At 33.7% G+C, this 11,335-nt stretch overlaps 1 protein-coding gene across 3 annotated transcripts; it reads left to right on the top strand.

Annotated features, from left to right (window-relative positions):
- Positions 1 to 5,516: 5,516 nt before the first annotated feature.
- LOC106776371 (B3 domain-containing transcription factor VRN1) lies at positions 5,517 to 10,783 on the top strand. 3 transcript variants are annotated; one of them, XM_022787549.1, is made up of 5 exons: positions 5,518 to 5,777; positions 6,008 to 6,137; positions 9,080 to 9,758; positions 9,848 to 10,047; positions 10,136 to 10,783. In XM_022787549.1, the coding sequence occupies exons 3-5, from the start codon at positions 9,266 to 9,268 to the stop codon at positions 10,499 to 10,501; spliced, it is 1,059 nt and encodes a 352-aa protein (XP_022643270.1). In that variant the 5' UTR covers positions 5,518 to 5,777; positions 6,008 to 6,137; positions 9,080 to 9,265; the 3' UTR covers positions 10,502 to 10,783. The 3 variants fall into 3 exon arrangements, with proteins under 3 accessions (XP_014519295.1, XP_022643270.1, XP_022643271.1); XM_014663809.2 differs by lacking the exon at positions 6,008 to 6,137 and having other exon boundaries at positions 5,517 to 5,777; XM_022787550.1 differs by lacking the exons at positions 5,518 to 5,777; positions 6,008 to 6,137 and adding an exon at positions 8,811 to 8,938.
- The last annotated feature ends 552 nt before the right edge of the window (positions 10,784 to 11,335 follow it).

The raw sequence follows: 11,335 nt of genomic DNA, 5'->3' as shown, positions 1-11,335 counted from the left end.
CCAATACATTTAAGCAACTCGACAAACACTAACGACAACATGGCAACGGATTTAATAACTTAGATTCATGCAAAACAACTTGGCATAACACAAAAACAATATGGCATCAAGTTTAAACAACTCGGTAAGCAGCTTGGCAATGTAATACCACAACATGACAATATAATAAAATAGCATTGCAACATACAGAACAATATGGAAATATCATAGAGTAGCATGGAAACATAAAATATAACTTGACGAAGCCCAAAACATCATGGTAACAACTTAAACAACTAGGCACAACCCTAAAATATCGTGGTAGCAATTTACACAACTTGGCTTAGCTCAAAAACAACTTGGCTTTACACAAAATAGCTCAGCTAACAACATACATAGCTTGGCCAAGGTCCAAAATAGCTCGACCAAGATTTAAAACAACTCGAACATCTCTTGAAATAGCATGGCATGGCATCATGTTTAAAATACCATGACAACATGTAGAACATCATACTATATACTTTGACATACTAAAACCATGTAAAATCACTTCTACAACAAATAAAACAATTTCCACTAAAAGCTAACATGGATCAATGGGAAAGACAACATGGTCAACTAAAAAATATCACAATTTTCATGCAGAACATCTTGGCATAGAGCAAACACGTGAATTCGTTTAAAGTCCAATCCAGTCATGTATGAAACAAGCAAAGTGATATAGTCTTTTTGCAAAAGAGCATGGTTTACTATAGAAAGGAGCACAACTAAGCCAATTTTAATGTAGAAAAGCACAACTAAATGAAAGGAAACCTGATTTTAATGCAGAACGTGCTTGGCCAAGCCATCTTTTATGCAAATTAACATGGTTTAGAGGGAATTGTGCTAAAAACCAATCTATTATTATAATGTACACAATACAACACTTTCTTAATACAAAAAGGAGCATGGCTAACACATTGTTTAAATCCCTATCGACATGATTAACGTAAAATTATACACCCTATAACAAATAAAATGACGCATCATGGCAATCACACAAATAAGTGAGGGTTAGTTCTCCTTACTAACCCTACTCGAATCTTCTTCCCACCTACTTAGAATCCTTAATCCAACATATGATTATCACACTTTATCAACAATGTTCACAAAAAAAATTAAAGAGCAAGGATAACCCCCCTACCTCCACTGAGTAGCCCTTTCCTCTCTAGTAGTCCAACCTTCTTTCAACAAAAGACTCTTGCCTTAGCTTCCATGACGACCCTTCCTTTGCACGAGAGACTCACCCTTCTTTATAACACCACAAAATCTTATTAAAAAAAATTAGGTTCTACATTTACCCTCCCTTTAGAACTTCACTTTGCATGAATATATATATAGACAGGCGACATTACACAAAGAAAAGTAATAGAAGGTAAAAAAATAATGTTATTATTATGATAATTACAGAGTACATATATACCAAAAAGGTAGTAGTATGTGATCTTATAATTAAGACTTGCATTAAGGTACTAGAGCAAATAAGGAAACAAATAATGCTAACCCTTATTAAATTGAAGTGATTGAAAGTATTAAAGGCAATTATGGGCTGTACGCATTAAGGGATTTTGTCTCTAATTCCCCTTTCAAATTGATGGGTGAGCAAGTCACCCCAAGTTTGTCTTTTAGTTGGTTGAATCGCGTGTGAGTTAATGCTTTAGTGAGGTAGTCAGCAATTTGATCAATTGATGGAACATAGACCACAACAATCTCATTTTTTAACACTTGGTCTCTGATGTAGTGTACATCAATTTCGATGTGTTTGGATCGAGCATGCATAACTGGATTTGAGGCTAATGCCTTGGCACTCGAGTTTTCGTCACACGACAATGTTGGTTTTCTTGGTAGAGGGAGTCTTAACTCATCAAGGAGTGAAAGGGTCCATGCTATTTCAGCAGCTAAGTCGGCAAGGGCTCTATATTCTGACACTATACTAGACCTTGAGACTACCTTTTACTTCCTTGAGGACCAAAAGACAAGTGTTTCACCAAGGAAGACACATTGACCATGCCATGGATTTTCTGTTATCCATATTTATGGCCCAATCTACATTTGAGAAGCCTATTAAGTCTAATTCAATGGATGGTTTAATGTGTAGACGGTGTTGGATGGTACCTTGAAGTTATCTCAATATTCTTTTGATACCTTGTCAGTGATCTATAGTAGAAGAGCTCATGAATTGGCTGAGCTTGTTGATCGAGAAGGCTATATCAGGCCTTGTGTTTGTTAAGTATTTTAATTCTCCTATGGCTTGTCCGGAAAAGGTTGGGTCTTGTAACTTCTCCCCTTCAGTTAATTGCTTTCCAGTTACCATAGGTGTTAGACAAGTTGAAGCCTTTTCCATTTTGAATTTTCTCAGGATGTCTCCTATGTATTTCGATTGTTTCAAGTACATACCCGATGCATCTCTTTGAACTTTTATGCTTAAGAAGTACTGTAGTGGACCAAGATTCTTAAGCGAAAACATAATATTGAGTTGTTTGATGAAGGATTCTAAACATTTGGTGTTGTTCCTTGTGACAATTATATCATCCCATATATAACTAGAAATGTAATGTGATATGTACCTCTTAGAGTGAAAAGTGAGGAATCACTTTTTTATGTCCTTAAAACCCCAACTGAGTAAGGCATTTTTGAAGCTGTCAAACCAGGCACTAGGGGCCTGTTTCAATCCAAAGATTGCTTTAGTTAACTTGCAGACATGTTCAAGTTTAGTTGGGTCTACAAATCCTTCTGGTTGATGCATAAACACAGTTTCTGTAAGGTAGGCATTTAGGAATGCATTATTTAAGTCTAGTTGTTTGACCTCTCAATTAAGATGTACTACAATTGAAAGTATGATTTGAATTGTATTGGCCTTGACAACTGGACCGAAAGTCTCTTCATAGTCCAATCCAATTATTTGTTTAAATCCTTTTGTAACTAATCTTGCCTTTCTCCTTTCAATTTTCCCATATGCTTTGTACTTGGTTTTTGAAGACCTATTTAGAATTAATGATGTGTTTCTTGGTCTTGATATGGTACCAAAACCCAAGTTTGATTTGACATGAGTGCCTTATACTCATTGTCCATAGCTTATTTCCATTGTGGCATTATGAGTGTTTTTGTGACAGTTTCTAGTTCCTTCTCATCTGTGCAGGTTTCAACTAACCCGATATATGGTTGTTTTGGCTTGTGAATTTCAGCCTTGCTTTTGGTCCAATGAGGGTTGATGGTTGTACTTGGTTGAGCAAGGACTTAAGGAGCTTCGGTAAATATTTATGTGGGATTAATGTCATAATAAATTGGGTTGTTCCTTGTTGAATCATTCGCATCTTGAGCACGTGAATCATTTGTAGTCTGATCTCTACTGGAATTAACTGTTGCACTCCTAGTTCGATTGATGAGTTTTGTTCGACATTATAATTGTTGTCATCTCAAGGTGTTGTTTCTCCAATATGTGAGTTACCTACAATAGGCAAAGAAAATGAGAGAGATGGACTTTTAGTTAGTGTTTTTAAAGGACTTCTTGTATTGAGAAAACCATCATGGAATGGAAAATATTCTTTGTTGAAGACAACATGTCTTGAAGTGAAAATTCTTCCATGAGAGTTTAGACATTTGTATCCTTTGTGGGAATTACTGTAGCTCAAGAACACACATCTGGTTATGTGAAATATTAAATGAATATAATTTATAAAATAAAATAATAAACTTATAAGATCTGTGACTCCAAATTAGATTATATGAAAAAGGATAAAAGTTATCTTACTCAATCTTATAACCTTTATAACCACAATATAACACATATAGAATGACTAGATATGGATAGTGTCAAAATTGATTAGAACCTGTGAGTCAACTCCGACCCACCATGGGTTCAGGTTTGAAAAAAAATGTAATATTTTTATACGAGTCAATTTTTAATCCGACCCGTGGTGAGTTGGGTTGACCCACTAACGCACCTAGTTTAATTTAATTAGTTATTACTTTGTGTTTCATTACTAGTTAACGGTTTTTTATTATATTGTAAGTGTGGATAAAGATGTTTCAAGAGAGAAAAATATTATAGATTTATCCATTCAAGACTCTAATCTTATAAATGTATAAGTGACACAAAAATGATCAATATTAGAAACTTATTTATTCCCTTTTTGACCTTGTTTTTGGATTACATTTGAGTTGTATGTTACTTTTATTTTATTTTATTTTATTTTGAATTGTCTTTGGAGTTTAACATCGTTTTAGATTGAAAATTATTTAGATTTGTATTACAAAAAAATTGTAATTTTTTTATTTAAAAAAACTTGTAATTAAGCGAGTTAGTAAGTCAACTCGTTTAACACATCAACCTGTGTGGGTCGGGTCGGGTTCGAATTTGTTTAGCTTGCTAATAAATGAATCATGTTAGATTAGTTCACTAAGTGACAAACTCGTGATGAATCATACCGTGTGACCCGTTTTAACAACACTAAATATTGATGAGTTGTCTAAAAAAGTCTAATAATCTAATAATCTTGATTATGAAATCTTCGAAATGAAATCAATACAATGCAAAAGAGTAAAATGATTACTTTTAAGATAATTTTGCATCTCACTTTTATTTAAATAACTAAATTGAAAACAAATGTAAATATTAAAAAAACAAAATCTTCTTTATATATATATATATATTTATATTTATTTATAGATTAAATAGTTATTAATTAAATTTTGAATAAAAGATAATATAATTATTCTACTAAGAATATTTTGATTACAAAATTCCTTTTAATTTTATATCTCAAATATCTATAAATAAAAACAACTGAAAAAAATGTTAAATAATTGGGAAGTATACAAGTAAAAAAATGTTTAGGTAGACATAAAAATGTGCCTAAACTCTCTATGTATATATAAAATCAATATTTATTCAGATTTGTCAATAACAAATTCAAAATTTCGTTACTTATATTTAACAACCAATCAATATATAATTGTTACTATCTGTATCATAAAAAAAGGTATTCACAGATTTTTAATTTCTTATTTAATAATTTTTACAAAAGACCAGTTCAAATGAGTACATATATAATATCATGATTTGTAATAGGTTTATTTTTATTATAAAAAGAGTTACAATTTTCTTCATTCACCCCTAAATAAGAAAAAATAATCTCTATATTTATATTACAAACCAAAGTTTTTCTCTGACAGGACAAAGTTTATATTTTTAAACTTTAGTATTGTTTTTGTTTATTTTATATTTTCTAGAAAGTTTAGCACTTTACTTCAACACGATTGAGCATATAAACATTTTCTTTTTGTATAAACAGTTTTTTCATCTCAAATTTTAGCCGCTTGAACGTGTAAATTAATTATTTAAATATTTAATATAACTATTATTATTTATACATAAATCAGAAAAAGGAAATGATGAATATCATCAGTCATTTGACACTTATAAGAAATGTTAATAAAGGGTCTGAGTTGACTCGGGCGAGTGGTGCACTCGTTGCTTTTATTTAGGTCACAGGGTTGGGGTTTTTTTAAGGTTTAAAAATCCTAGTTTGACTCAAAAGCAGGGAAGGGTGGAGAAGAAGGTGAAGAGTGAGTAGATCTGACTGTGAAGAAAAAATCTTCCGGAAGTTTTCATCTTTCAATTAAAGGGTCTTCAAATAATGCTCTGAACCTTCCTCTTTCTTCTTCTTCTTTTCTGTTACCCCTATCACTCTCAGACAATGGCTCGTCCTTGTTTCCACAAGCTTGTTCTCTCCACCACTCTTCAATCCAGACAACTGGTATATTTTTTTCTCCCATTCAAATGTTTCTTATTTTATTTTTTTTATTTTGTGTGGAATTGATTGTACTATATTATTGACTTTTAGGTTTGGGGTTGTTTGTGAGTTTTGCATGAAAAAAACTTTCTGGGTCTTTGCCACTTTTTCTGACACCTTTTTCACCGATATTGGGATTCTTGACCCTTTGCATTTGTGTCGGGGTGGGGGCTGTTAATGGATTTTCTTTACAGATTCTGATAGAAGGATGGTGCTTTCAGTAAGTTTTGTGGGTTTACAAATGAACCTTTCTTGAAGGTTTAATGATTTCTTCAAGAGTCGAGCTGAGCTGAATGTTGGTCCTGGAATTGATAGTGGGTTTGGGTTAGTTTACTTAACACCATGCATGCATTAGATATAAGCTTTACAATTTTATTTCTTTTGATGTTCTTAATTGAACAATCTCCCCTATAATTCTTTTGTTTCTGTTTTTTGGAATTAATTCATAATAGTGGAACAAGAAGGATAATTTTAGCATGGTTATCAATGACGGTGTAGATGACTGTAATTGTGATTTTTTTTTTTTATAATTTTTGTTTTGCTATGAACATATAAAAGCTCAAATGTACTCAAAATTCATGATTTCATGATACATTCATAATTGACAATAAGAAGTCATAGGTCTAAAACAAAGCATACAAGTAAGCAACAACAAAATTCAAGGAAATAATGTATCTCAATTCTTAAAGTTTCAAACATTTAATAAAATCCCTACCAGAGGAATAACAGAGCGAAGAGTGAAGGGTGGGTGTTTCTAAAAATTGCCAGGGAGGAGGGGTGGCTCTCTATTTGAACAAATAGAGGAAGCCTCAGAACAGAGAAGGTATTGGGCAGATACATAGAGTAAATGTGAACTTAATGATCCCAAATACATTGGGAAAATGGAAATATAAAATGAATTAGGATTTAGAAATTAGAACTTGGGGCTTTACTCTCCATAATGCAATAGTGGTGTGATCAGCATAAAAAATAGAATGATATTGTCTGTGAATAGTGATACATTGTTTGTAAAATAAAAATTCTTGCTAATTGAGATCTGTAGTATCCTCTACTAGAGATATCGATTACCCTTATTAAATGTTGTTATGGGACAAAATGCACATATAATCTTTGTTTTGCTCTTTTATACACTCAATGCTTTCGAGTGCTGGAATAGTGTTGTGGATTCTTGGTAAAGAGGCATTAGTGGGGCATGGAGTGTTGAATTTTGTGTTGTGGCTTATGGTTTCTGCAATTGGCTTGACAACCATGGTGGAAGACACATCTCTAAAATGTTATTGAATGGACAAAGATGCTAAGTACTACATACAATTTATTTAGTTTACTTTTCAACCCCTGAAAAATCACAGCCTAGCCCTCATGTGACCTTTTGTTTACTGAACTCCTTGCTTATCTGACTCTTACGTCCCATTCCAGAGTGAAAATAGACTTCCACTTTTGTGAAACAAGGTTCTTCATTCTCAAGAGATCAAGGGCATTCTCTTCCTTCCCAGTCACAACGTCCTCTTCTTGATCATAGATAAATTGTGTGCAAAATGCCACTATTGTACTGTTGCGTGTACCTCTCGCTTCTCCTAATGTCCTCGTTTTGCAGTTTGCTGTTGCAGTTGCTGGAGCCCAAATTGCAACACAAATTGTGCTTCTCATCATGACAAAGAGCAGCCAATAAACGTCTCAGTGCAGATGGTTTTTCACTGACAATAATGATGGGGGAGGAAGGATGGTGATGATTTGGCTGCTCCAACAAAGGCTTTGTTATCACTACCAATTTTGGACAGTCTATACCACCCACCCTCACCAACTCCCACTCCTCCATCTGCAACGTCTTCCTTAGGGAGTTAGGGTTTTATAATGACAGGGTGACACTTATCTAACATCTGTGCAGTCCCTGGGGGTTAGGTTTTCAGGGGGAATTAGGCCATGTGGTTCAAATGCTTTTGTTTTTTTAACTCTTCATTTTTTGTTTTGGTTTGTCGTGCATCTAGTTAGGCCTAGTTTAGTGTCTCAATTTCTGTTTTTATTTTATTTTATTTAAAGCTTAACATGTACTATAATAATCTAAATATAATATAGTAAACAGTAATAGTGATTACAATCATAGGACGTAATGAGGGTTATAAATAGTGCCCAATAACAATGTAGTGGTTGTAGCAGATCAATAGTTGGTGGCATAGCAGGGCTTGTCTGGAGGGCTATTTTAAGAACTTTAGATTCCAAAGTTGAAATCTATGTATGTAATACTTGTGAAAATGATAAAGAAGACTTTAATTTAGTAGATGATGACTGATAATTCTTATCTAGGAAACTTGTATTTGACTTCTGTTAGTGTTCAATTTTGTGTTTTGTTTGACACCTATGACTTTTTATTGTCAATTATGAATGTTATTAATTTGAGAATTTTTATTATCTTGAAAACTTATGTCTACAGTAGACATTATATAAACTATAGAAGTTATCACAATACTGTGGTTTTCCTGCTATACTCCATCTCATAGTAGGGTTTTTGAAACTTGCCACCGTGTATGGCAATTAAAAACATTGCATGTAATAAAATATAATCAAGTAAATGACAGAAGTAATAAAATAATGTCAGAATAGCATTTATCCTGCTATAGCAGTTTCGATTTGGCTTGTCCACACTGCTTGGGAACTATCCTCTAGATATCACCAGAAACTCTCCAGGGAATCTCAGACTCATAGATAGTGAGACTCTTTATCATAGATAATGAGACTCTTCTGTTGTTTTAGTTTTTGTTTCCATCCATCTTCTGCTCTCTTCTCTCTCTCTCTCTCTCTCTCTCTCTCTCTCTTTTATTCTCTTCCATTTTTGGTCTTTCTAAATTCTAACCATGCTCTTTATCTTTTAAACAAACAATAAAGAAATTCAATTATTGTTCTTTCAACAAAATTATTTAAACAAATTCTTGTGTTCTCTTTTTTTTTGCAAGAGATAATTAATCAATGATAATAGGAAATTAAGTAAATGACGAAACACAGGTATAGGGAAGCTGTACAAATAAGAAAAAAGATAGTACTGCGGCTAAATAGGCCAAATTTCCCCTTGATTCGAGATACCTTCCAAGCACTGGTCATGAAGGTGGGGATGATGAGGTCCTGTTTAGGAGGTGATGGAAGGGCAGGATCTGCCCATTATTCATTTCATTGTTGAATTTCCTAATCTTATAGTTAGTATTATCATGACATCTTTAGGACTGTATTGAGTTTTTGCTAGTATTGGGAGCCTAACCTTTATATTTGCATTTCAGAGGATTCCAGATATTTTTCTGAGGAAATATGGGACCCAGCTTTCTACAGTTGCTACTCTCACTGTTCCTGATGGTAGTATTTGGCGTATAGGATTGAAGAAAGCTGACAGCAAAATTTGGTTTGTTGATGGTTGGCAAGATTTTGTCCAACGGTACTCCATTGGTGTTGGATACTTTTTGGTGTTCATGTATGAAGGGAATTCATCCTTTATTGTTCATATTTTTAATTTGAGTACCTCGGAGATAAATTATCAATCGGCTATGAGAAATCATATGGAAGGACCCTGCTTTGTCAATTACAATCATATTTTCGAGGAAATGGAAGACATAGATTCCATTGATTTGTCAGATTTGTCACCTTCGTATCTTACATCTGGTGCCATGCAAAACAAGGGTTTTGCAGGATCTGTAGATCAACTGACACCTGGAAAGAGTCATACTCCAGCTCTGCAGAATTTGTTCAATGGTGGCTCAAAACTGAATCGTGTAAACTGGGGTGATGGTGGGAGCTCTTACTCTTCTAAGAGTGCCAATTCACAAGGTAGCCAGTCAACCAGAGACATAGGTGTTCAGTTTAATGCTGTTGAGTTTAAAAGGTCCACCGATGAATTGAAGTTGCGTTATTCTAATGAGGAAGCAGTTAATAAAACTGCAAAAAAGAAGCGGAAATCAGAGTCCCGTAAGTTTTTATCCCAGTTCTCTTTGTGTAGTAACCCAAAAGATGACTTTTTTCTTTTAATTACTAATGCAACTTGTGTGGAACTATAGAGGGCGAGGAACCCTCAGGTGAAAATGAAGAGGAGGCAGAAATGCGCTATAGGTTTTATGAAAGTGCATCTGCAAGGAAAAGAACAGTGACAGCAGAGGAAAGAGAAAGGGCAATTAATGCATCAAAAGCATTTGAACCCACAAATCCTTTCTGCAGAGTTGTCCTGCGACCCTCCTATTTATATAGAGGATGCATAATGGTGAAATGTTTTTGAACTTGATAATTATCATTATTCTTTGCCAGCATGTTATCTTGAATACTCAATTCCTGTTTTTTCTGTTTTTTAGTACTTGCCTTCTTGCTTTGCGGAGAAGAATCTGAATGGGGTATCAGGATTCATTAAACTTCAGTTGCCCAATGGCAGACAGTGGTCGGTTCGCTGTCTGTACAGAGGAGGTCGAGCCAAGTTAAGCCAAGGATGGTTTGAATTCACCGTGGAGAACAATCTGGGGGAGGGTGATGTATGTGTGTTTGAGCTCCTTAGAACAAAGGAAGTTGTGCTGCAAGTTACTGTCTTTCGCGTAACTGAAGATGCAAACTTGTTGAACTCTCCTCCTGTGCAGCAGCTGAGCCAAAATATGAGCCACACCAAACTCTTGAACCCTCATTTGCAGCATCGCGTTAGCAGTACAGTGAAATTGATTAGAAATTAGCGGGGACAGTTAATCCTGATAGCCAGTCTGTGATAAATAGACCTTGCTTCTGAGTGATCTGTTGTTCATCTAATTCTTCACTTAGAACTTTGATGCTTTACATGTTCATAAACATTTGAACTTAGTTGTCCCAGTTCTGATACAAATATATTTCGGTTTTGACTTGGGTTGTAAATAGATTGTTCAATCTAGTTGATCAAAAACTGAGTTGAAATGCTTGTGCTTCAGCTGTTGTTATTTTATTTTATTTTGAAATTTTATTAATCGTAGGTATTTTATCAATTTGTAGCTTCATTCTACTGCATGTTTCTGCAGACTGCTCAAAATTATTTTTTTAATGATTTTTCTTCAAGTTAATCTTCTAAGATTTTGATGTACTTTCATGACATTGTGATTGGGTAGAATTTTAATATATGGATATTAGGTATAACAACAGTGATAGTTTTCTTCACTCTATGTTCGTATTTTCCATCTATAATGTGGTATTTTGAAAAGAATAACGATACTTTAAAAATATTTTTGCATGACATTTTAATATTACATATGTGTTATCAAGTGATTGGTTTATGTTCGTGTTTATGATTATTATTATTGATTGTGGAATAATTTTGAATTAATCACATAATAACATAAATTATGTTAAAATATTGTGAAAAAAATATTGTTAAACTATTATTATCATATTGTTCAATTCAATAGCTCTAAGACTTTCTACTGTTCCAAGCTAGGTTATTATAATGCAGTAGTGTTGTATCCAAAAAAAATGGACTAACATGTGCTTTTCAACACTAAGATTATTTTATATTTGGCTGAGAATGTAGAAAAATCGTTGCA

This window comes from Vigna radiata, chromosome 11 (genome assembly GCF_000741045.1).
Source record: "Vigna radiata var. radiata cultivar VC1973A chromosome 11, Vradiata_ver6, whole genome shotgun sequence".
Classification (NCBI taxonomy): domain Eukaryota; kingdom Viridiplantae; phylum Streptophyta; class Magnoliopsida; order Fabales; family Fabaceae; genus Vigna; species Vigna radiata.
Note: the sequence above shows the minus strand (reverse complement) of the source record. Positions and strands in the feature narration are given on the sequence as shown.

What these genes read in the sequence shown, in the direction of transcription:
- LOC106776371 (XM_014663809.2), top strand. Translation starts at nt 5,718, where the DNA reads ATGGCTCGTCCTTGTTTCCACAAGCTTGTTCTCTCCACCACTCTTCAA. An exon ending in GAAGCGGAAATCAGAGTCCC is followed by an intron (nt 9,759 to 9,847) that starts GTAAGTTTTTAT and finishes GTGGAACTATAG; the next exon opens with AGGGCGAGGAACCCTCAGGT. An exon ending in TATATAGAGGATGCATAATG is followed by an intron (nt 10,048 to 10,135) that starts GTGAAATGTTTT and finishes TCTGTTTTTTAG; the next exon opens with TACTTGCCTTCTTGCTTTGC.